Source organism: Lissotriton vulgaris, chromosome 3_1, assembly GCF_964263255.1.
Source record: "Lissotriton vulgaris chromosome 3_1, aLisVul1.2, whole genome shotgun sequence".
Taxonomy (NCBI): domain Eukaryota; kingdom Metazoa; phylum Chordata; class Amphibia; order Caudata; family Salamandridae; genus Lissotriton; species Lissotriton vulgaris.
In genome coordinates, this window is record NC_141689.1 from 544,347,116 (window position 1) to 544,372,594 (window position 25,479).

The 25,479-nt window shown below is 42.8% G+C and overlaps 1 protein-coding gene across 1 annotated transcript in view; it reads right to left on the minus strand.

Annotated features, from left to right (window-relative positions):
• MCCC2 (methylcrotonyl-CoA carboxylase subunit 2) overlaps nucleotides 1-25,479 on the minus strand; it is a 264,869-nt gene that overhangs the window by 106,761 nt on the left and 132,629 nt on the right. The window contains exons 8-10 of the mRNA XM_086960805.1: nucleotides 18,439-18,503; nucleotides 16,416-16,515; nucleotides 3,484-3,579 (exon numbers count right to left, since the gene is read on the minus strand). Coding sequence (XP_086816931.1) covers nucleotides 3,484-3,579; nucleotides 16,416-16,515; nucleotides 18,439-18,503 — 261 coding nt within the window. The remainder of the gene's footprint in view (nucleotides 1-3,483; nucleotides 3,580-16,415; nucleotides 16,516-18,438; nucleotides 18,504-25,479) is intronic.

Below are 25,479 nucleotides of genomic sequence, written 5' to 3' on the forward strand. Positions count from 1 at the left end.
TTTGAGAAACTGCAGGTGCTCTGACAAGAGTTTGTGAGTGCAAGGTGGAATATTGGGAGGATTGTTGGTTAGCTCTAGGCAATAACCATGTCAGATAATGTCTAGCACCCGTTTGTCTGATGTAATATGTTGCCAAATGGGGAGAACATTTTGGAAGTCTTCCCCCGTCAGCTGTTAAATGATCGGGGGAAGTGTAGGCAAGTCACTGTTTGTTGGGGGAAGGGGAGTTACGGGTTGGCCTGCTCTTATCCTCTACCTTTGAAGTTGTTTCCTCTATATCCTACTCTATAGAAGCCTCTAGAGAAAAGGGTTGTGTGTTTGACTTATACGAGGATGCGTTAGGGCCTGAGAATGTACTTTTAGACCCTCGTCTATAAAAGGAGCAGCAAAAGGAGCCTTTGTTTGATGGGGATTGAAGTGCCCCATGTATTTCGCACGTCTGTATCTTACTTCATCTTTTCTAAGGTCTCATCTACTGGAGGTCCGAAAAGATGTTGCTTTTCAAAAGGGGTATTTAAAATAGACTGCTAGACCTCAGGTTTATAACCTGAAATTCTAAGCCAAGCATGTAGACGTAGAAACATTTTGGTGGTAACTCCCCTTGCTGAAGTCAGCTGCATCTAACGCACATCTAATGGAGGGATTAGATAGGAGTTTGCCTTCTTGAATTAACTCTTGTGCTTTCTGTTTGGGCTTTTCTGGGAGGTGTTGAAGGAGACTTTCCATCTCGTCCCAGTGTGCCCGGTCATATCTATCCAGTAAGCCCTGCATGTTAGCAATGTGCCAGTGGTTTGCGGCTTTAGAGGCCACTTTTACAGACGCAATAATTAATTTAGACTCTTTGCCTGGGGAGGTGAATCTGCTGAGGTTTGTGAGTTTCCTCTCTTACGAGCATTAGCGACTAATAGGGAGTCTAATGGTAGCTGCCCTTCAATGAAAGCAGGGTCAGATGGTGGGGGTTTATATTTTTTGTCAACCCTGGGTATTAAAATGCGGGCACAAACCAGGTTTTTAAATATCTCATCTGTATGTCTCATCATTCCCTTTAACAGTGGTAGACTCGGACTAGTCCTATGTGAAGACCCTAGTGACTCAAATAAAAAGTCTTCATCCAAAGACTCTTTATGTAATGCAACTCCATGGTAGGCTGCTGCCCTTAAATTAACTATTGCTAAGCTACATTATCATCTCGAAGTGATGGCTTTGCAGGGTATAAATCTGGGTCATTAGTCATGGGTAAATCAATATTATAGTCATCCCATGGATCTTCTGGTAAATGACCATTGTTGTCGTCATCATCATCATCATCATCATCAGCATCCTGTAAATTAGGCTGTGTATGAGGAGACCCCTGATGTGTTATGTATGGTGGATCAGAGCCTGGCAGCTGTGGTAATGGTGTAGATGGTGGAGGGGATGGTAAATTAGGGTGAATAGAACTTGTAGCCATGTCCTTTTTGACAGGAATCTTGTAACCAGTGTCCTCTGAACTGATTTTTCTTTTGGAAGGCGTTTTAGCTGAAATGCGTCCAGTATCTGGATTAATATATAGCTTTTTCTGTTTAGGGTCTACCTAATCATTCTTTCATAACGTCTAGGATTGGTTCTGGGGGCTTTAAGAGATCGTCTTTCGATTTTGATGCTGAAGGTTTCGGTGTCGAACCGGACTGGTCCTTGGAAGCGGAAGGTTTCAGTTCCGAACCGGACATGTATTTCAAAGCGGAAGGTTTTGGTTCCGACCTGTCTTTTTTAAGCGCAAGTTTTCAGATCCGAAGAGGATATGTCTAGACTCAATCCCGAGCCGGAAGGCTTGAACGCTTGTTTTGGTGCTAGGCCCGAGGGCGGGGCATCTGAAACATCGAGGTAGAGGTGGGGCCTAAGCCTTATGCTTGGTGGAAGAGAGTTTATAGGGTAAAGGGGCTTTAATACTCACAACACCCTGTCCCGCTGGAAAGTCTTCGGACTCCAATTCGATTCCCAGCTCGGAATCAGATTCTAGGACAGACAAGGGTCCCTCTTCTTCCACCGCTGTTGCTTCTTCCTGTTCGGATTCTTCTCCGAAGACATCTGGAATACGTTTTGATGTAGCATTTCTCGTCTACGAGCCTGACGATCTCGAACAGTCTTTTTCGATCAGAACTATTGACAAGCCTCCCAATCTTGTTCCTTGCGCTCTGGTGAGAGGCACAAGTTGCAGCCTTTATGTAGGTTGGTGCGAAGGTACTTGAAATGGCAGTCCGTTCCAGCGGCAGAAGGCTGGAACAACGTGGTTAGGTCCGAAGGCCTCCAACAATGTTTTCGACCGAAGATGAAATTTCCCCGATCAAATCGATACACCGCGAATAGGAAAGCACGTATGATAACAATGCAGTCGAGGGTACAGTGGATTGTATACTGAGGGGAGCCCGAAGAACGGTTTCGAACCGGAGCGCAGCAATACATGTCCAAATCCGATGGCAGAAAGAAAACAATCTAACAAAGGAGCCGATGCCTATGCGATGCACCCTATCACCGAAAGGAGTAATCACCTTACCTTGCGACTGGGAAAGACTTCTTCGAAGAGAAACAACTTGCAAACATCTGGACCCAACACGAGATGACAGTACAGATGCCTCGAAGCAACTGTTTCCACAGGTGTGCTTCCACCTTACAAAAGGACTTCCAAGGGACACAGCATCATTTGACAATTTGCTATAAAATGGCTGGCATCTATGATGAGTGACAAGAAGCAGAAACTAAATTGAACATTACCTTGTTAGGTTTTCCCTACAAAGGTACCAGGACTAAGCAAATGGTCATGACCGTATGATTCTCTCTGAAAGGTTGGCGAGAACGGATTGCAATGTAGTGTGCATAGCTTGGTATCTAATTAAACACATTGGGCAAGGATTCTAAATGAGTCTTTGAAAAGAGGTTATTAAACTGTCTCACTCTACCATATTTAGTTCGGTAGTGCACAAATTACCATAAATAATAAAAAGGTACAATGAATGTAGCTCAAAATACTACAGACTGCCACAATACCATAGTATCTAACAGAAGTACATTTAAAGTTTCATCATTTACTAGGAATATGGGACAGTTTGGTACAGCTGAAAATAATATAGTGGTGCTAGTGGCATAAGCTGATGTACCTTTCCCAGATTTAAGGAACCCATATATTAAAACAAACAATCAAATACGAAACCAACTGTGCCTTCTGATTTCTGGATTCAAATAAATTTTTTCAATTCTAGTAACAAAACAGTTGCCTAGGAAATAAAATTGTCCATATGCAGTGCCAGGACATCCTTTTGCAGGGTAACAGTGTCCTTTTTAAAAAAACTTCAATCAAATAGACTTTCGGCATGATTCACAGATATGATATTATTGATGTTGTTGGATCAAAACAGATGCAGCAATCTCACAGTTATGTCCCTGGATCCCTCAAAACATAAGAGCAGCTTTTATGGGTATTTTAGTGAAAGTGAGTAATGTACACACCTCTTTGACATCAACATTTCTTTTCAAGTTATCTCCTACTATCCCATACAATTCATCTGCAGGGTACAGTGGTTCTTTCGGTTCTTCTACTGTCACCTGGAAAATAAAACAAAATATTTTTAGGTCAAACTACTTATACCTGGTACACTGCAAGCATGGCCTCGAAGATAAAACTGCCATTTTAAGGAAGGGTTTCCTTATTTTCCCTGCTTAGAAGGTGGCAGAGGCATAATATATAAAAGTGAATGCCAGCCCTTTTCTTTTTTAACTTGTGAGTTTGCACTCAACTAATAATGTGTCAGAATATGGTTTAAATGCAATGACGTTAAGAGCCATTATTTGAATGGACATACGAGTGCACTTTTTTGGTGCACATAACCAGGGTGCACCATTTTTGCTGCTTCCAAATAGGGACGAGCACGAAGAGGTTTAGCACAAATCCAGAATCTTTAAAGATTAATGTCAACTAACAAATAGCACAATAAACTCAGTTTGCCTCGAAAGCATTCTTATCCTTAACATTAGAAGTGTATGTAAAATGTATTTGATAAGTTTCATTTACTGAAACAGCAAATGTAATGCAAATGCAGTATACAAAAAATCTATTTGTCTTGGTGAAATATATGATGCAATATTTTTTTCGGCTAAATTAAGAGCCAAACCCGTTAGTTCCATTTCATTTCAGACATGCATCAAAAGCGGTGTCAAAGAGGGCGTTGGTGAGCAATCGGTCACAGTGGCCACCTAAGTCAAACCTCGAATTGTTTATGCGGCCAAAGTATTGAAATATGCACCTGATTTTACCCTCTGAACCAACAATTACCATATTGTTCCGCAATGCCATACCAGCTGCAATCTAGCAAGGTCCTGCTGCCCTCATAACATGAAGGAAACCAGGATGTGATAGCTAGCTCCAACAGGGCCTGCATCTGCCTTTTCAGGGGCCAGTAGTGAAACTCGATACGGATTACCCAAAGATTTCCATAACACCCTGAGGTGCTTTATGAGCCAGGTGGCCATGCCAGGTGACTTTGCATCCTGTTGAAGCCGCTGAATGCTGCCAGTGGGCCGGGGTACCGTCATACCATACTTTGATGAGGGCCCAGAAGTGGCAGGCTTACCTGGGCCATGCCCCACGCGTGGCCAGGGAATAGTGAGTAGTTGCAGTAATGCGACGGGCCAGTTGCGGGTGGTGGTGAGAGCGAGCTATGGGAATGTGACTGGAAGTGAAGGAGGAAAGCTTCACCTACTGAACTCACCGAATGAGGTGCAGTGGAAGAGTGCAGGGCACCAGAGACATTTGAGAGGTCAGCTGTGCGGAAAGAAGAACACCACCATCATGCCATATGGATGATGGCTGGATGATCCCACGGTTTGTGGGAGCTGATGAGTCTGAATTGAGTGCAGCCTAGAGCAGGGCATGTGGCTGTCTGAGGATAGTCCCTGTCTTGAGATAAGGAAGCCAATTCTAATAACACTGCCTACCACATGACAGAATGAGTTAACAGTGTCAAGTATTTCAAGCATTGGAAGGTCAGAGTGAATGACTAGCTTGCTTGACAGGAAGAGAAGCCCCTGACAGTATGATTTTGGAATGTGAGGAACATTTGATACCCTCCTGGAACTCCTGGGCCCAAAACAGAGAGTGCCTCTTTACAATACAAATAGCTGATAGGCGACAACCAGGAGGCTTGTCTTGTCTACCATCATGCAAACCATACAGAGGAGGATTGTTTAGATTCTAGTGCAGATTGGAAGTGAGTCCACATTCCTTTGACCTTCCCCAACAGTACACGTCATAAGACAAAAGAAAAACCAGAATCAGACCAAGCCTCCATTCAATATAAAAGAAATCCAGGAGGTAGACAGTCACAGGTTGTAGCTACAAGAGATATTCCTTGGGGATAACACTAACATAATATCCATAGTCCATTGAGGGTAAAAGTGACCAGCTGAGTTGAGTTTAACTATAACCCTCTAGGCATTTATATCATATTTTATTCCTTTATTATTGAGTAGTTGTCTGGTCTAAAGTGTTGGGTCATTGGTTACAATGGCATTACGATCTGGGAAAGAAAGAACTGTACAACTTACAACTAAGAGCGGGGTGGTAACTGGTGCCTTAGACCATTTTTTCAAACGGGCAACTGGTATCTTAGAAAAAGAAATAGCTTTTGTTGAGAAGCGCTTATCTGTGGATCTTATAACGGGTAAACGCTTGTCTTTAGGCCATATTGGGTCAGTAGTTTCCCCCATTATGTCAAGTCATCGAGCCCCCATAGTTAATCAAGATCTTTGTCCTGAACGTATGTCATTGGTACCGAACATAGAGGTGGATTGTTCCACACGAAATACAACTATAACCAGTACGCCCTCGAGTTGTCTCTCTCACAGAGATGGTGGCTCCCCTCTGCAATTTAGCTCTGTTCAAAAAGTCCGAAATATGGGTGTATCAACAAATCCCAGTAAAAGGAAAAGAGGGGGTGAAACACAGAAATCGGGCATCGCTAAAATTTCAACCAAAAAAAAAAATAGTATAATGCAGCCCTTACATGTTTCAACTAGCCCCCCCCCCCCAATCTCACGATGATTCCCATTGATTCGGATGACCAATGTCCTACTCGTAGTACAGATGATGAAGAGTTGGGTAAAATAGAAATTCTTGTTAAATCTTTGATGTTACCCTTACTGGAATGAACGAGGTTGATTAATTCCAAACTAGATCAGATGGAGAACCTAGTCACAGCTAACTCCAATTCACTGGACAAATTAGTAAAAGGGCTGGAAAAACGATAGAATCCTTCCATTGATTCTCATGGAATAGGGACCAGTGACGTAGTAGAGGTGGCTCATCCGGACACAATTGATCTTTTGAACACCCAGTCAGGTCGATTATGTCTGGAGAAAATTCCTGTCTGTAACAACTCTTCGGCTACTACCAAGAGTATGGTCACGAAAGAAGGTGCAGTGCTTAGAACACAGCCGGCTCCCTGTGTACCAGTCACTGGTAGCCAATCAAAAAGGCATAGCCAATCAGAGAAGGCGGCCGTTAAACTGTGTCTCCCATGTGTCAACTTACCCCCAGAGTCTGCCCCTTATACGATTATATTGACGGGTGTTCCAGCTATTGGGGAGGATAAAATGGAATCATATAGGGAGTTAAAAAACAAAAGTAATCTTCTGGCTTAACAAGAATAGAAGTCTCCCTCCCTCGTCTAAATCAGAGATTTTAAATGTCAGAAGAGTAAGCTGGGTGGGACATTGCTCAAAGGATCTAGAGGGAGATTGTGTCATAATTAACTTTAGCGGGCCCCTGGGTGGTAGATTATGTTCGTAGAGAACCAAGGTTTGGAAGGGTGGGCGAAGCACAATCATTAGACCTACACTATTTCTATCCCCAAAGAAACTATGGTCCTCTTTATCACCCACCGAAGTTCCAAATGAGAAGCCCTATTGGTGGATTCCACTTCGATCAGGTAACACACTTTCCACAATTTCCACCCCTGTTTAACCGGTTTGAGCCCCTCTCAGGCTTAGAGGGAGTTGATTGACTCCTGATCATGCCTGGTGGTAACAACCAGCCCAAGAGTCCTGGTAGGGTTACTGGGGGAACATGTATATCTGAGGTTGGTGTGGCTGTTTGTAGTGATGCTGTACAATGCAGGCCTAAGGAGGTGTCCAAGGTGTGACAGGAAGACGGCCATGGTGTGGAATGGTCTCCCCTGGATATACTGACTGGCGAACTACTGACAGAGAATGGGAGAACAGCAGTATCTAATTTAGGGGCCCCAGAACCAAGCCAACTGACCACACAGGATTCATTACTAAAATAGTTTTGTGGAATGTTGCAGGGCTAAAGGGGAAATTAGACTTAGAAGAGTGGGTAGATTTTGTAGATGACCATGATATTTTAATTTTTCAAGAAAGCTGGGCTCTTGACACCATTTATTCGTTTGGGGTATCTTAATTTTTTTAAATCTGCCATCGGGGAAAAAAAGGAAGAGCATCCGGCGGCCTAACCATTTGGGTGAGGCAGTACCTTAGTTTTAGGCCTACAGAAGTGTTAGAGCATAATCTTGATATTCTTGGGATTAAGTTTAGTAAGAAAAATCACCAGGAAATTTTTATTGTTAATATTTATGCACGAGGCTTACCTGGAGGGCGGTGTCCAACAATTATTGGAGAGTTAGACCTGTTTCTCAACTCAATTGGGAGGGACAAGTTTTTAATTGTGGCCGGGGAATTAAATTGTACCTTCGAACCTCTTTTAAGGGAGGGTGAGGACATTTATGGTGAAGAATATGATTATGGAATGTCCCACATCTTGAGTTAAACTCAATTAAGAGGGGGACTGAGGCAGCGCTCCATTGCTTGGGATTGTGCTTTGAGTGGGGGTTGCGAGCGGTTAATGACCGCTCACACTCTGATAAAATAGGCCGGGTAGCGTTTGACAATGGTACTAGCACAAGTCAAATTGACTATGTTTTTAATTAAAATCGAGTATTGGTCACTACTTGATGACATGTTAATCTCTGATCGTCCTGAGAGCGACCATAACCCGTTAGTCTTAAGTCTAAAAATTGAGGATAGTGTTGGGTGCAGTAGTGCCACTAAGTGTTCCACAGCAGATGCCACCCTAACCAATGACAGACGTAGGGTTTTATGGAGTAGGGTAATGGAAGATTCTGCCACTTTAGATAGGATCTCTCATGAAGTTTCATCCACCCGGGGCGCCATTCAGGCCCTGGTTAACCCCCCAGGGTCTTCTGAGCATTTAATCGTGCTTCATGAACAGCTTTTTTGTAATTTGAAAGCTCTCTTTACCAAAATTCCTAAACCCAGGATAGCCTCGGCATCTACATCAGGGATTAAATGGTATAATAAATCATGCCGACAGGCTCATAGCTTCCTGATCAAAGCCATTAAATCTAGAGTGGTTATTGATATCAGAATGGCAAGGTTAGTGTATAAGAAGGCCTAAAGGGAGGCTAAAAGAGCATGGGACGACAGTCGCTGGCAGGACTTATACGAAGCAAGCAGGTCCTCAAACCAGATTAAGTTCTGGCAGGTTGTAAAATGGGGTGGGAATCTGGACCCACAAACCCCGGCGAATCACGTATCTGCTGAGGATTGGGTTGACTACTTTGCATCCCAATTTAGGGGCCCGTGTCTGGACCTATACGGGGTTTGGTCACTCCAGTACCCATGCTCCCAATGTCGTGTTCGCCTTTAGTGTTTGCGAATAAAGATGCAGAGATTGCGCTGGGGTTGGTTCAGGCTGGTAAAGCTCCAGGCATGGACTGTATCCCGGCCGATTTATTTAAATATGATCAGCCAAACTGGGTGCCCTATATTACGACACTTGCTAATGCCATCACAAATGGGGCATGGATCCCCGATTCTTGGCAAGGGGCCGAAATATTGCCCATTTATAAAAAGGGGGATCTTTCAACCCCGGGAAACTATCGCCCCATAGGCTTAATAGACGCAATCCAGAAAGTTATTGCTAGGATGGTATTGGCCAAAATACAGGTTTGGATTGAAAATGAGAATAATCTATCCCCTATGCAAGCTGGTTTTAGATCTTGCGTCAGCACGATCGACCAGGTGGTCAGATTCATTCTGATATACTGGAAGGTGGTGCTCCTGGGTGGAGGAACTGTCTATGCAGCGTTTGTGGACCTAAAGTCCGCCTTCGACCTCGTCCCAAGAGACAAACTATGGGCCGCCTTAGGAAATATGGGAATGCCCGTGAACTTTTGGACTTAGTAATAAGATTACACGAGGCAAATTTTGCAAGGGTTAGATGAGGTTGTCAAGGACAGGTGACTGAACGATTTCCTGTCACCCGTGGTGTCCGACAGGGGTGTGTCCTCGCACCGACATTGTTTTTGTTATTTATTAACCAAGTTGTGCAGTATTTTGCTGACACACCAACTGATGCCCCTGTTTTGGGTGGCACAAAGTTCCCACTCCTCATCTTTGCAGATGAAACCCTTATCCTCTCTAAAACACAAAGGGGACTCCAAACAGCGATAAATAAGTTTGTGAATGTGAGCAAAACCAAATTCATGGTACTAACCAAAAATAGGACGATGAAGAGTCATGTTAGCATGAATGGTATTGAACTAGAACAGGTGGAAGTAATGACATATCTTGGGGTTCTTTTGGAATATAGGTTAAGATGGAAACCACAACTTGATACACTCTGTTTAAAATTTGCCCGATTAACAGGGTGCTTAATTAAGGAACAAAGAACCTCACTAACTAAACGGATAAGGCCAGCGTTAAAAATATTTAACGCAAAAATAATTTCTGCAATCCTGTATGGTGCCGACCTATGGGGCATCTCGGACTTGTCACCATTGGTTAGAATCCAAAATAAATTCCTACGTAATCTGGCTGGTCTTCCACAATCTACCCCTATGAAAACCTTACAGCTTGATATGGGTTGTCGCCCTATTGACGATGTAGCGCGGTATAGGATGGTAGCACTGTGGAGGAGAATATGGATAACTCCCGAACTGGCCCTCTTTACAAACGAAATTTCAGATCCAAGATCAATTGTGGGATCAGGTAATCTTCCCTGGTTCAGAGATATAAAGGTTATGTTGGGAAATATGGGTCTTAGTCTGTTGTGGGAGGCCCCCAGATATAATGCTTTTCCTTCGAAAAAAGAATTTAAAGCACTTTACTGGGCATCCGTAAGACACCAATTTGTTATCCAGATTGAGTCTACTTTCTTGACTGGCAGGTTTTTGGTCCAGAAGCTTGATCCCCTACTGGAGGATTATAGGGATGTCATTATTAGGAGCAACGACAGAAAGCTTTATCATCAGTTTAGAGTTGGGACGCTACCTCTGAGGACCTTTACAAACAAATGGCGTGGACAGTCTTCAGAGTACTGCCCCTGGTGTAGGGATCAAAAAGAATCAATAGGTCACATTTTCTTTGTTTGCCCCGCTTACCTAGCCCCCCGGAGAAAATGGTTAAAACCAATTTGTACTAAGATGAGTACACAGGTGGGTGCGGAGGCGCTATGGCTTTTAAGAACCAACACATCTGAGAATGTGACCATAGCAGTAGCAAAATTCTTGGGGTGGGCATGGACCATTAAAGCTAGGTACCCATATGTGAGATGACTAACTGATAGTTTTTAGTTCCAATATAGTTAGTACGTCTTTAATTGCAAATTTAATTATGTTTTATGTTTTACGTGTCTGCACGATATGTTTAACACCATATGTAGTGATTATTTGTGTGCTGGAAAAATCTTTGTACACTAGGTCTTACAAATTTAGTTTTAATGTCTTATATAGGGCAGTTGTGCATATTAATATTGATAAGTGTAGTGTTTTTATGAATATTTTTATGATGTCTTTTATGATGGATAATCTCAAAATAAAGACGTATGAACTGAACTGAACTGACCAGCTGATACCTCATTTCAGCTAAATGAAGGAACGGCTTCGCAAGCGAGCCACGAAGATAGATAAGGCAGACTTTATGATTTCATAATCGATGGGTGATGCTAAAGAAGGCAATGAGAAGATGCCACATTTGAAAAAGGTTCTTGCGATTGAAGAGGTGAAGAACAAGCACAATTAGTCGTGTTTTCCCTCTCTCTCTACTGGATGTTGATATTGCATTTATGTTCTTCCAAATCATATTGTAAGGTGTTCTGATATCCTTCAGGATCTTGCTGGCGCTATATAAAACTTTATAAATAAAAATAAAATAATAAACATGGAGGCAAAGTTGCACCCGAACAATGTGCTGATCCTTGGTGTACTGGAATCTGCCAATACTTGAAGATGGAGACTTTTACTGAGTCCCTGCTGACAGAGGTCCTTGGAAGATCCAATTTTGTATGCCTTTTTGCGATAGCGAGGGCACATGACTCTCTGGCCTCAAGGCCACCTCGGAGGACTTCCCCATAGTGCAATTTATAAATTACAGAGTCCAGGATAGAGTACTGCACATAGCTGGGAAGAAAGAACAGTTGAGCTACTAAGACAGTTCTGTCTCCATCGACCCACATTTTACAAGGCAGTCCAGAAGGCCAGATGCGCCTTTGAAACAGGCAAAAAGATAACACAATCTACAATGTTACATTAATCAAGATGTACAGTGCTCTACAAAGGAAAGACTGACTCTTTAGTTGACGTTGTGGTAACCTCAAAGTTTGTGAACAAGCACGTACAGAAGGGGAAAAAAGATAGGGCTTATATCACCTACAGGAAAGATACACCAATACTTCCTGAACATGGATGTGAAAGTGATCCAGAATAACCTTATAAAAACATTCCTGACGCCACTAGTCGTGCTCAGGAAGTACAACAGTTTCTTCAGAGCCACACACATTGGACAGGTCAGATGGCAAATGTGTATATCATTTCAAAAGTAATTGTGGGTGCTGGTCATAGGCCACTAATGGGAGGCTGTGACAACCTGAGGGCATACACTGTTACACTGTGTAGCAATATGATGGTTGGCATTGCTCCTTCTCCCAGGTCCCAATATTTTAGAACTGGGCCTAGAGCCCTTCTTGCAGCATGAAAGACACTTTTGCCATCCTTGCAATAATGATCATTAATGATGTTTTTTCTTGTTTCCAAGCTTCTATTGTCATGTTGCAGGGGTTGGAGAAGCACCCATAGTTTAGGGTTTAGCGTTTTAGCGTGGGAGGGAGATAGGAGTGTGGGTGATGTGTAGTTGAAGGCTTAATAGTGTGCTTTGCAACAGTCATCTCAGTAACACTGCAGGGGGTGGGGACAAATCTTTTACATTAGGTATGTATAGTTTTAGATATAGCAATGCCCTTAAATACTAGTTCCTAAACAATAAGACATCTGAGCTGGAATGCCCAGGGCCTTAAAAACGGGATAAACATTTCATGTGCCCTTGCTTATGTGGAAAGAAACCAAGCAACAGTAGAGATGCTACAGAAAACCACTTATCTGGTGTACGTTTGCTGCTAGGTGGGAAAAATCAATGTTTTACATCCTATGGTATCCAGTCACCTGGGGCAGTCATCTGTGATTTTGAAATTGACAAGTCAGGTTGTGATAAATGTCACTTTGGTAATTAAGTATGGCTATTATATAGATACCCCAGATTTTTGTTTAAACTGTTCCCTTGACATACGTTGTGAGTTGAAGCTATTAACATTATATTAGGAGTAATATAAAAATTATCACGCACAGCACAGAAAACAAATATATGTTGATATACTTCGCCACAAACGTTTATTAAAGTTAACTGTAATCTTTAAGTTTTGTACAAAGATGCACATCATAATACATAAACATTTTCTATTAATAAAATATTTTTTGCTGCTATTAGAGTGGGAATTTGTGCAGAAAAGCAGTAGACTGTGGGTAAATGTAAGTGGGAATCACACCCACAGTCCTGGTCAGTATCGGAGTTGACTAGATAAAGCAAATATGAAACCTATCCAGAACGGAGGTTGACGAATGGGGGGTGTTTGAGAAGCAAGATTTTATCATTTGTTAAAAATGTTCATTCCAATATTGAAGCTACAAAAATAGCTTTGACAGTAGAAACATCTTTTCTTCCTCTGTCATTTAACTACTGAGTGCCACTCAAACGTATGCGCTACGGTCCTGTGGGACTGGTCATTACCTACATATGTACAGATGTGTCCACAACCACCATGCCAGAATCATTTTAATGTTAGTGCTAACACTGTTCATATTAGTTTTCTATGTGCACACCGCTCATTTTAATTGCATTATTTGTATTGTTGTACATGTCTGCATCATAAAACACTAAATTGGTCCTCTTTGTTTTGTGCCATCATTTCCAGCATGTCTTAGCTTTTAGGTATAAGTACTGGAATTATTATTCGCAGATGGCTTAGAGCGGACTAGAGGACTGGATTTCAGGAACTTTGCCTTTAAATGAGTCAAAACATCTAAGTCTTTCAGTCTGTATTGCTAAGTCCTCTTTGGCTTCCTGTAATTCTGATTGGAGTTGTGTGTGTCCGGGCCGCCTATGCTCAATCTCCCTAAGATCCCGCTTCGCAGTCAGGACTTCCTTCAGGAGTGTGTGTCTAATCCCTTTGGCATCCGCTATGCACTGGCCCCGTAAGACAACCTTAAAGGCATCCCACTCTACTAGTGGGGAGGAGGCCATTCCTTCACAGTCATTGAAGTATTGGACTTTCTTCTTGTGGATCCCTTCCCTAAAGTCCAGATCCTCAAATGAGTCTGGCAGGAGCCTCAAGATGGGTATTGAGAGCCTAGGATGGGCCAATCTCAATCTGAGGACTGGGTTGCGGTCTGATATCGTTCAGACCAAGTATTCAACTGTTTGGACTATTTTTTCTATGCCTGGGGTGCATACAAATATGTCTAGGTGACATAAACCTTGTGAAACGTAGAGAAGTAATAATATTCTTGTTGTGGGGATGCAGGGTTCTCAAGGAGTCAGCCAGTTCCCATTGGGAGCTCCAGGCCTCAAAGGCCCTGGCGGTGTGCACCATCTGGGAATTGCGTAGTGGTGAGTGGGATCTATCTAAAGGCACATCGGCCTCACAATTGAAGTCCCCTTACATGATCGTAGGGGACGTCGGTTATGGGGCCAGATGGCGTGTTAGGGTCGTTCAGAAGGTGGTCTGTTCAATATTAGGGGCATATACATTCACGATGGTTAATGTCTGACCCTCCAGCTGGCTCCTCACCACTATGTAGCGACCCTCAGGGTCTGTCAAGGTGTCTATGTGCTGAAACAGGACCCCCGACCTAATCCAGATCATAAATCCTCTAGCATATGCACAATATGGGATATAAAACGACTGGTCTCGCCATCCGCACTGCAGTGCCTGCCCTTCTTTCACTTTGAGGTGTGTCTCTTGCAGCAGCGCTATCTGCACTCCTCTCCTATTGAGGTGGGAGAACACTTTCTATCTCTTTGACATAGTGTGCATACCACGTATGTTCCAAGATATGCATTTGTACATTGATGTCTCTAAGCAGCACAATTATAACTTGCAATGCAATGCGACTCAAAAGTCCCCAGAAAAGAAACCAAAAACAAGCTCCACAACTACCGCTACCCAGGACAAGTAGGCAATCACCCACCATCCAAACACTTAACATGAGTCATTCTATCACAGGAGTTCCCCCGCAGTGGACTGTAGAGGGGAGTAGGTAAGCACTCCCCTAAGGCATTCTCCCCTCCACCAGCAAAGCCAGTAGGATGTTGGAGTGCAGACCTAAATGAGAGAAAGGTTTCTTGATCATGAGTGTTCCAGTGCAACTTAGAGAAGTTCCTGTTGTCCCCTAAATGTGACCAAGAGACACTGCATAGTTGATCATATGATATCAGAAGATAATGGGATCACCTTGGGAAGGACCAGGCTCGAGGTTGTTGAACTAACTGATTCACGATCTGAGTCTGATCCCAAGTCTCGTACTGGGTCTCTTCTCTCCGGCATTGACGGGCAGTGTTTCCTCCAATGATTTGAGTCACCACCTCTACCACGTTCAGCTGCTCTAATTGCGCTTCAGCTTGTGATGGTGCCACCAGGTTACTCTGCTTTCCCTGCGCCGAGAGAGGGAGCGCCAGGTATGCTGGGTTTGCGGACTGTCTGTGGTCTCCTGTCACAGACGTTGCTCCAGCCAGTCCCAGGTTTCTTCCGGTGTTTGAAAGAATTTAGTATCATCTTCCGCTACCCTCAGTTTGTCCAGGAAGAATAAGGTATATAGGGCAAAGTTGTCGCAGCTGGCGCTTACTACCTTGGAATGAGGCTCTTTTTTGTTTCACCTCACAATAGAAGTCTGGGAAGATTTGTACTTCTGCGTTCCCAAATCAGAGTGCTCCTCTGCGGCGGGCTTGGGCCAGAATGTGGTCTCGATCTTTGTAGTGCAGGAGGCACGTCACTACTGGTCACTGTGTGGCTCCCAGCATGGGTGGCCGCGCTGGTACTCAATGTGCTCGAAACAAAAAACGTGGAGAGGCCTTCTTGGGCCACTTCAGTTCAAATCCACTGCGCAAGGTATTCAACTATGTCCGCTCCTTTGACCTTCTCCGGCAGCCCCACCACTTGTATGCTGTAGCGGCATGAGAGGTTTTCCACATCTTCTGCTCAGAGTTCCAGGGTACAGATTTAGGATTCCATAGCTTGCAGGGGTTCCACGGTCATGGTAAGCGTGGGCGGTATGTCTCCCATGACCCGTTCTTTGGTGGTGACCCTCTCCACCAGTCGCTTCTGGTGGTCTCATAAGAGACCCAGGTCAGAGCTCAAGGTGTCAATCTTAGATTCTAGTGCCATTATAGTTGCAGTAATAGCATGGAGAATATCAGATAAGGAAGGGTCACCACCACAGAGAGGACAGTGGGTCCTCCCTCGCCAGAGCAGTCCCCTACTAGAGATAATAGCACTACCTGCACCAACTTTGGTGAAAAGCTAAAGCAACTCTGAAGTGAGCGTACTGCATTTAGCAGAATGCAATGGGGTGAACTGTGCTGGGATGAGAGGCAGTGAGCTCCCTCCCACCTTGTGTTAAAAATGGTCCTGTGAGCCAACAAACTGATAAGCTCAACTGGGATGCAGCTTTGTGCCTGTGGAGTGGTACTGTGGCCTTTTAAGACTTGGGCAGCATTTCAGCAACCCCAGATGACTTTTCTCTGCACTCTACTACTTCTGCTCTCTACTGATGAAGGGCTAAACCCAGACACAGTTGTCAGTAGATAACAGCACTATCTGCACCAACTTTTGTGAAAAACTACAGCAACTCTGAAGTAAGCGTAATGCATTTACCAGAATGCAATGGGGTGAACTGTGCTGGGATGAGAGGCAGTGTGCTCCCTCCCCCCTTGTGTACAGTGTAAGTGCATTAAAGTGCTCCAATATTATGGTTCAGATGTCTGCACAATACTCATGAACCATTTTGCCCCATACTCACATCAACTTTTTTCTGATAGTTTAAACTTCTCACAACCTTCCTTGCCAGATGAAGTGCATGGGCATCATCCGAAGCATAGTGATCTGTTACGCCAGACTTTCTGTAAAAGAGAAATGCACATGTTTTTGGCTAGGAAGAAGAAAAAATCTTTTATGAACATAAATGTCTATTATTTGATCTAATATGCAACATGCAGCATTAAAAGAACAACAAATTCCTTGAACATTAGGTGATAAAGTAATGTAACACGAAGCTCTATTTTTAAGAAATTTAAGTTGAAAGTTTACGAGGAAAAAACATTGGAACAAACAGAAGTCTTAGTGCTCCAGACTATGTCCATGTACTTGTAGGTAACATCTTTAATTCAAATCACTGTACATGTCACAACATCTTAAAATATAAGAGCAAATGAGTGAAACAGAAAGTAAACTGGCTGGATAAAGATTACCTAATTGATAGCAAGCTTTATTTCTATATTTTTATGGCAATTTTGACAAGACAAACGAAATGTCCTTATGCTTTTTACCCACAATGCTCATTCTTAGTTTACATCCTAAACAGTGTTTGTGGTAGAAACAATATGAACGCAGAAATTACCCATTCAGTTGGGGGTTTGTGAAGAGATGCCGTAAATGTAACCAGAGGAAAATAAACGCAAAACTTTGCTTTTATAGTTAATAGCCTTGTAAATGCCTATCAGCATCGATTCGGTTGAATTCTGGAGAATTGTTTTTTTTAAATCAGTTGAATAGGCAAATTCCAAGCACATACCAATGGCGAACTAACATTTTGATTCATGGCTCTAATTTTACTGGGACGCAATAACGTTTTTGAGTAGGTACAGAAAACACTACTTTTTCCATCAGATTTTCCTTTATATTGCACTCTTACGCATGAGCAATGCCACACTGAGGTCTCAACTCTAAGAACTTGCTAAATCGAATTCACTGTGAAGCTCCTTCAGTATGTCTTTGCACACAAGCCTGGTAATATTAAGATTCTCTTGCTTTTGTGCATTTTTATGCTGCCTCTGTAAACCTAGCAAGTAAAGATCATGCACACTCAGAGACGTCTGTACCGCTTCTTTGTATGTCTTCTTTAATACTGTCAAAGTCAGAAATTTCTACTTGGGGCCCACTTTCGTCTTCATTTTGAAGTTCTACAGGCATTGTCAATTAGCAAATACTTGCTGGTCCTTGTGTATTCCCCATTTTCTCAAAATTTGATTCCGGCTAAAGGGTGGCTCGTTCTGCACACAGCAGATATTCGCCGAGCTCCTGTTGGATCTTGGGTTGATCTGCACACCATGCTCAGTTCTTGGTAAACTACTGAATATTATGGTCTACCCTCATCACTCTAACATTATATACTTGAAGCTTCATCTCAAGACACAAGTCACAGTAATCTTAATTTCACCCATTTTGTAATATAAAACCTTTAAGGAAGTACACAGGAGTCCTTTCCAGAGGCTCACACAAATCCTTCTTCACATTCTTTGCAAGCACTTTCTAAATTGGTAGTAAATAATAAAAAAAAATTACCAAAGTCTGGGGTTTTCCAATTTTCGCTTTAAACAGACCCCCCTACACAGAAGGCCAGTTCTCCCAGTTGGCACATTTTCCATATTTACTTCTTGTAGCGCTTAGACACCCTTCTCCTAGGGCTATATGAGATGAAAATAATTTGATTGGCTGATTGAGTAACATTACCGTTTGTGTCTTAATGTGCCTGCGTTGTCCTGTGGTCATACTAAGTGTCACTCGGGCCCCCCAGGTGAGAAATATCAAACTGGGCCTCATCGTCATTCCACACCATTTGAGAGCACCACGAGTCCAGTATCTGCTCCACCCCCAGCTGTCGAGTTTGCATTGGTAGCCTTGTGGAAGCATCCCATGCTCCAGTTGAGTTACATTAGATGGTTTAATAATAATAATAAGTCTTTAAAAGAGGTCACTGTAAAAGTATTAAACATAAGCACATACGAATATAATAAAAACAAGAGGCGTGTGCGATTGCAGCTCACCTGCAGTGAAGATCAGCTCCTCCGAGCTCCTCTGCTGATACCTCCTCTCCTGTAGCGGCCTTCACCTACAACAGAGTTACATCCATGTCAAAGTGGGACTAATGCTTTCAGTCAGTGCTAGTATGCATATTAGCGTGCATAAAGTACGAAGTGACTAGAGACTGTGTCCATAGAAGTGCTTCATGTATGTTTTTAACCATTGCAAGTGCTCAAAGAGCTGAAAGTGGACAGTAGAAACTCAGTGCTCCCCAGGCCAGCCCTGCCCACCACACTACCAAGCCCAAACTGGCGGCAGCTAAACGCAGGTAAAGAGAGCAATTGAACCTGCAGCGCAGAAATTAACTATGCATGTTTTGCATGTTGTAGGAAACTGGACTTTTGTAACAGTTATCCTCCAACCTTTTCCCTCATTTTAACTATTAGAGGCTGATTTTTTACTCTGACAGTGCACTGAGGCCTGCTAACCAGACCTCAGTGCCAGTGTTCATTCCCCAAAAGTAGGAGTTGTCTGATTGTGCTATAACTGGCTAAGGACTTTAGCACCCCTGTAAGTCCCTAGTAAATGGTACCCCAGGTCCCAAGGGCATGAGTGTTAAAGAGGGTTCCAAAGATCTGCAGCATATCTTATGCCACCCTAAGGGATCCACACACAAATTCCACACATACTGTCATTGCAGGCTGCGTGACAGGTGGCAAACCATGAGTGAAAACACGACATGGCACACTCCTGTGTGTCATGCCAAAGTCACAGAATCTAATATATTTAAGTCACCCTTACAGCAGGCCTTTGAGCCCTAAGGCAGGGTGCATTAAATGTTATGTTAAGACATATCTTCATGAGCAGATATACCCCTGCGATGTCTATTCTATTACTGGATATTACAAGTGAGCAGGAAAGCAATCTTAAAGTGTGTAATGGGTACTGGTCAAAACGAGTACCCCGGCTACGTAATGGCTTCGCTGAAACATATGATGTTTGGTATCAAACACCTTGCATTAATAAACCCACACTGATTCCAGTCATGGACTTATTAATACATGCACCCAATGGGGATCTTAGAGGTACTCCCTGAAACCTAGCAGTCCTCTAGTGTGCTGGCTGACTGGTCAAGTCCAGCCTGCCCCCACAGATGAGTTTCTGACCCCCATGTGCGAGTCCACGCTCTAAGGAGATCAGGAATAATGCCTGCGCTGGAGGGAAGTGTTTTACATCTCCTCCAGGAAGGCTGGTCAATTAGCATTCCAAGGCAGGAAGCTTCAAAGAGCCCACCGCTTTGGTATGCGAAAATGGCTTCCCTCAGAGGTGAGGGGATGCCCACCCCCCTGATCCAGGCCCATTTGGCGCCACGACAGGCAGGAAAATTAGTAGTCTGAAAGGTGTGTCCACCTTCAGGCTAGTTCCACCTCTACCTGATGTGGATATCAAATTTAAGAGTCTGCCATCTTGGTGATGGCAGAATTAGGATCTCTGGGACAGGGTTATGCTGACTTATCACAGGACGTGGTCATATAGGGGGCATAGTGACTGCAGGGGTAAGCAGCCCATTGACTACTAACCTATACTTACCTAAATTTAGTATTTAGGGCATCCCCTGACACCAGGAAATCAGATTTTTACCAACCAAAGAAGGACACTGAAGAGCCACGAGAATCAATTGACATGGCGCCAACCCTGCCGGCCTGTCTGCTGTTCCTACCAGATTGCACCAAAGTGGTCTCGTCCTGCAGCTGGTGTGCCTCCAAAAGCCTGGAACAACTGGGGGGGGATACACCCAGTGAATCAACCACACACACCCCCACCCACACAAACACCCAGGCGTACATACAGGTTCTCAGACAACCAATCATTCTTCAATATATCTTGGCATATATAGATATAAAATTCTTTCCATTTTTAGAAACACTCAGTCACTGGATGATGTCATTAGTGATGTCATTTGAGATGTCATCAGTGATATCACTGAGCATGTCATGGGTGATGTAATATGTGACATCATCAGTAGTGCATTGCTGGGGCGCAAGTTATAGTTAGCTCTACTAACTAAAACAGCCACATTTCTCTGGTTTAGAACGAGTGAAATGTCCAACTAACTATAACGTCCCTGCAACCTATGTTTTTTTCCATGAATTTGTAAGGTTTTTTAAATGCTAATTTCGAACTATAACATCTCTGAAACCTATGGTTTTTTCAGTGAATTTCTAGGGTTTTTTTAAATGCTAAATCCTAACTATAACGTCTGTGAAACCTATGGTTATTTCAGTGAATTTCAAAGGTTTTTTAAATGCTAATTTCTAATATAACATAGAAATCGCGTTTGCAGAGTGATGGAGAAAGGGGAACGTGGCTTCCGTACATCTCTTAACAATCCCACTGTGTGGAATTTACTGGAGGTAATGAGAGGGATAGTTAGCCCCCAACGTCAACCTTGGGGGCCAACTATCCCTCCTATTACCTCCAGTAAGTCCCACACAGCAGGATTGCTAACTTCTCACACCAGGCCACGCCCCCTTTCTCCACCAGTCTGCAGATGCACCTCCTGGCACGTTCTGGGTTGGGGGATTAAGTCCCTTTGAATACTGAGGGTCCCTGGGGGGGGCAACTAGCCCACCAAGTACCTCCAGTAAGTGCCACGGAGCTGGATTGCAGAGAGGTGGTCCGAGGCCATGCCCATTCAAAACCACCATCATATTTGTTTAAACTATCCTGCTCCGAGATCTTGGTGGAGCATTTCAATTTGTTCAACCCACCTTTTCTGCTTGACTTGTATGCATGGAGACTTCCTATTTATAAGCCCACTGCAACTTTTTCTGTATGTTTTTCTTAAACAGACAGCAATTGTTGCCTTTGTTATTGTGCTTTAACTCATAACGTATACCCATTATTTTCTGGCTGGTCCTCAATTTAGTCCAATCCAGAAAATAATACTGGGGAGACAAGGCTAGCCTTTTCCAAGCTTACCTATCATATTAGTCATTTCACACGCTAAACTTGACTAGGCAGCACATAAAATCCATCAAATCCGCTCTGCTCACAAGAGGGTTCACACAGTGGAAAAAGAGTAATCAAGACAAGTGAAGTGAGGGCGTGACTGAGGGCCTAGAATTTACAGGAGGAAAGTAACCAAATAAAAAACGAGACTGAGAAAGGTCTGTCCTTCGAGCTCTGAGCTGTGGATTAGCGCTGTGAACTAGGTTACATTGTTTATTTTCTTTAACCACATGTTCTCGATCTAGAAGTTGTTTAATTAACTGAGTAAGCCTCTGACTAGAGGTACACACCAAAACAATGCCACCACTGTTCAATGCGACACAGCCATCCAGCCGGACTGTGCCTAAACTGAACCAGGCTTCAGTGTGAGAAGGTGACCTTGGAAACATGTTAAGTCACTGGGCTACCGAGACTTTCAAGACCCCACCAGTGGCAGAAAGTATGTGATTGTAATGCCTGTAACATAAGAAAACACAAACGGTAACAAAAAATGTAATTTCCAAACTTCATCTTTTCAGGATCCATCAGTTTATCATTTAACAATTTATTAGCTAAGCGCAAGATGCCAAGATGTATGGATGAATGAAAAATGTCTTAAATTAAATTCTACTAAAACAGAGGTCATTTTATTCAGGAAGAACACCTCCTTCTGGAATCCATCATGGTGGCTGGTTAAATTGAGCTCACTACCAGAGCCAGTGACTAAGGAGAAACATCTGGCAATCCAGATTGCCGATAAAACGAACATATAAAGAACAAGTCAATAAGGTTACCTCTACAGCCTTTTTTATGCTGCAGAGCATTAGAAAAATTGCACCCTTTCTCCCCTGCACTTGCTGAAAACAGTGGTACTTTGCCTTGTAAAGTCCAAATTGGGCTATTGCAATGGACTATATACAGTTTACTCAAAGCTCTTTTGAAAAAGTTGCAAACTCTGCAAAATACACTGGCAAGCTTGCTGCTGAAAATCCTGAAGCCTCAGCCGCCTTTCACACTTTGGGGAACTTCTATTGGATTCCTGTGCACTAAAGAATTAAGTTAAAAATGTTTTGGATTGCGTATAAGGCATTACTGGTACAAGGCCCTACTTTCTTTATAGAAAAATTCAGATGGTATGTCCCCAACAGAACGCTTAGGTCCTGCTCTGCCAGAAATCTCACTGTACCATCTTACAAGCTCTCCTCATTGGGAGGCAAGAGCTTCATGCGCTGTACGATTAACTACTGAAATCGCCTTCCCTTAGAGATAAAATCTGCTCCTTCTCTTTGGTTTTTTCGTAAATTATTAAAAACTTGGCTCTTTTCAAAAGTTTAAATTGACTTCACTTTCCTGGTTCTTCTCATAAGCGCCGGTACTCCTCAGGGTAACTGTTTGCGCTATATAAACTCAATTTAAATCAGAAAATTTCAATCAAATCAAGATACAGATCATTTACATTCTTTTGTAACAATTCTCGGTTTAACTTTTTCTACTTTCAGGCCACTCGAATTGGGCAAGAAAATTGATATGGCTACCATTGTTTCCTAAGCAAGGCTGCTATACTACAACTGACTACCTCACCTTACAGGCACCCAAACATTCCATTGCATCACCACCACCCCAATGTTCCACACAGCACATTCACATTGGCTGGACAGCAAGAGCCAAACCAACAGGGAAGATACAAACATAAATATACAAGATAGAACATACTGCTTAATGGTAGCGTTTCAAGGGCTGTCACCAGGTAAATTGAAAATTTCTGGTTACTGCAAAGGCAGGGGCCGTCTACATAAATGTGTTGCCTACGTGATTCTCCAGCATCACTTTGGCTTGAGTGATAAGCCTGGCTTTGCCTGACCTGAGATTTCATTCTACGGTATAGCGAGGGGCCCATTATAACAGGTAGTTTAAAGCACAAAATAGCATTGGTAGCAATACATTTCTTAGATTTATCACATTTCTCTAAATATATTTGGAGTTAATTAACAGATTAAATCAAATACATCTAGTATCAGTTTGAACAGATTATAAATTGTTCTTCATATATGTAGAATACTCTATCATGAATGACATCTTATGTATATGATTAGCCATTTATTCTTTATATTGCATCGTTAACTGTCCTCGCATGATGATCTCACAATAGAAATTATTCTCGGTGTATGAATCTTTTGTAGAAATTGCAGTCATGGTTCTTCGCCGACAGTGTTGCTGAATGAGAATAGAATATACTCGTCTCTGAATGTCCACCTCTTCTCGGGCTTTTCCCCCAACCCTTGCAGTCATAGGGACATTTCAGCCATATCACTGAAGTGATTATACACTGATATACAGTTTGCAATCAACCAACCGGCGACAACAAACATATACAACACACATAAAATATGAAGAATGCAACCTGTGTTAAAAGGTAGCACAATTCTAGCAGTAAATGAATGCATCGCAGTGTTTGCAAGTAAAAAGGTAAATATTTCAAGGCCTAAAGGTACAAGTCATACTGGGTCAATGGTGCTATGTCAATGGGGACATAATTTGTTGCAGAATGGGGGGGGGGGAGAGACTGTGCCTAACCCTTGTAAGAAATTGGCATGGAGACCTATAGGCACAAATGGAAAACTCTAGGACCACACAGGACCTTTTTAAGTTCCAGGATCAAACTATTGCAAAGGCCAGCTGTGTGCTGAACCGCTTAACAGCATGGCAAGAGATCTCTAAAGGTAAGAAAGCAAAACAGGAGCACAATAAAGGAATATCCTTGTTAGACAACCATCACATGGCATACACTGACGTTTGTTTTCTGAAATGGGCTTTCCAGAGCAAGCTCAAGAAGCAAGTAGATAAGACAGTAGATTCAGAACTTAATTCCGCCTCAAGGCTGTATATCACACCTCAAGATTGCCTTTAGGTCAAATAAAAAATCCAAGACTGAGAAACCCCTCCCCAGAATATTGGGATGACGTATCTAGAAGGACTAAAACAACAGATTCAGGTCTTCTTTCAAGCTTCCTAGAAATGAAACCGTGAACACCCAGCCACATGCATAAATGTGGGAAGGGATGTTGAGGAGGCCAACTTTTAGGAAACTAATAGGATTGCAAGTCACAAAGCCTCAGTGTAAAAGTCCTATGCATAAAAACACATAGATACTGGGTTGGCTCTGGGATAGTGTGACACAGAATCCATCCCCTGAAGCGACTCAATAAGAATGGAGCGTGACCCAAGTCTAGATGGTGGCAAATCATGGTGGAGGTCAAAAGTGTTGAATAAACGGAAATAATGCTGGCAAACACCAACTACTGCACAAAAACGTTAATAAAAGAAAGTGGAGGAAAAGAACGCAAAAAAAAAGAAAGCATTATTTATTTGATTTATCTTTAAGATTGAATGTGTTAATCTCAAACGGAGACCTAAAGTAGTTATGATAAGAGGTACATTCACCAGAAAATCCAAATGCTTGTTTTTTCTGTAGTGTTTATGATTTATATTTACTCTAGCAGAGCCTGAAATTACATACTTTTCAATATTATACTTGTTCACCCAATGCAGTTTGTCACTTCTTCCTTCAGAACTTTGCCAATATATGCAGCTTTGCATCTCTTATACTGTCAAAATAATTATCCCTTGCAGGGATAAGGGGTAACTGGGGAAGTGTTGAGCATTAAAGGATCCCCATAACTCAAGCTACACTGCTGGGCGTTGCAACCAGTCTATCATATTCGTTGGTCATGCTAGTGCTGCTGCAAACATATTGGAGAGTGATCCTCCAAAATATTGTGCAGGCCACTAGGGGCACAGAAATTACAGATGCCCGACAATGCTTTTTAAGCTGCTCCCTAGAACTAAAAATAAGAAGGGCACGCCAAGATGCATTGATTTAGCTCTACTACTAGCAAAAAAAGCTATAACAATTCAGTGTTTGGGTAATAGCGGAATGAACGGTCCTCTACAGGAGTTATACCACAGTGTTGTTGTGCATCTGCCATCCATACTGCTACTATGTACCATCTTACTCTCTACAGTATCACCTCCAGCATGGTCCCATGCATCGTGATGGAGGAAATAAGCAAGAC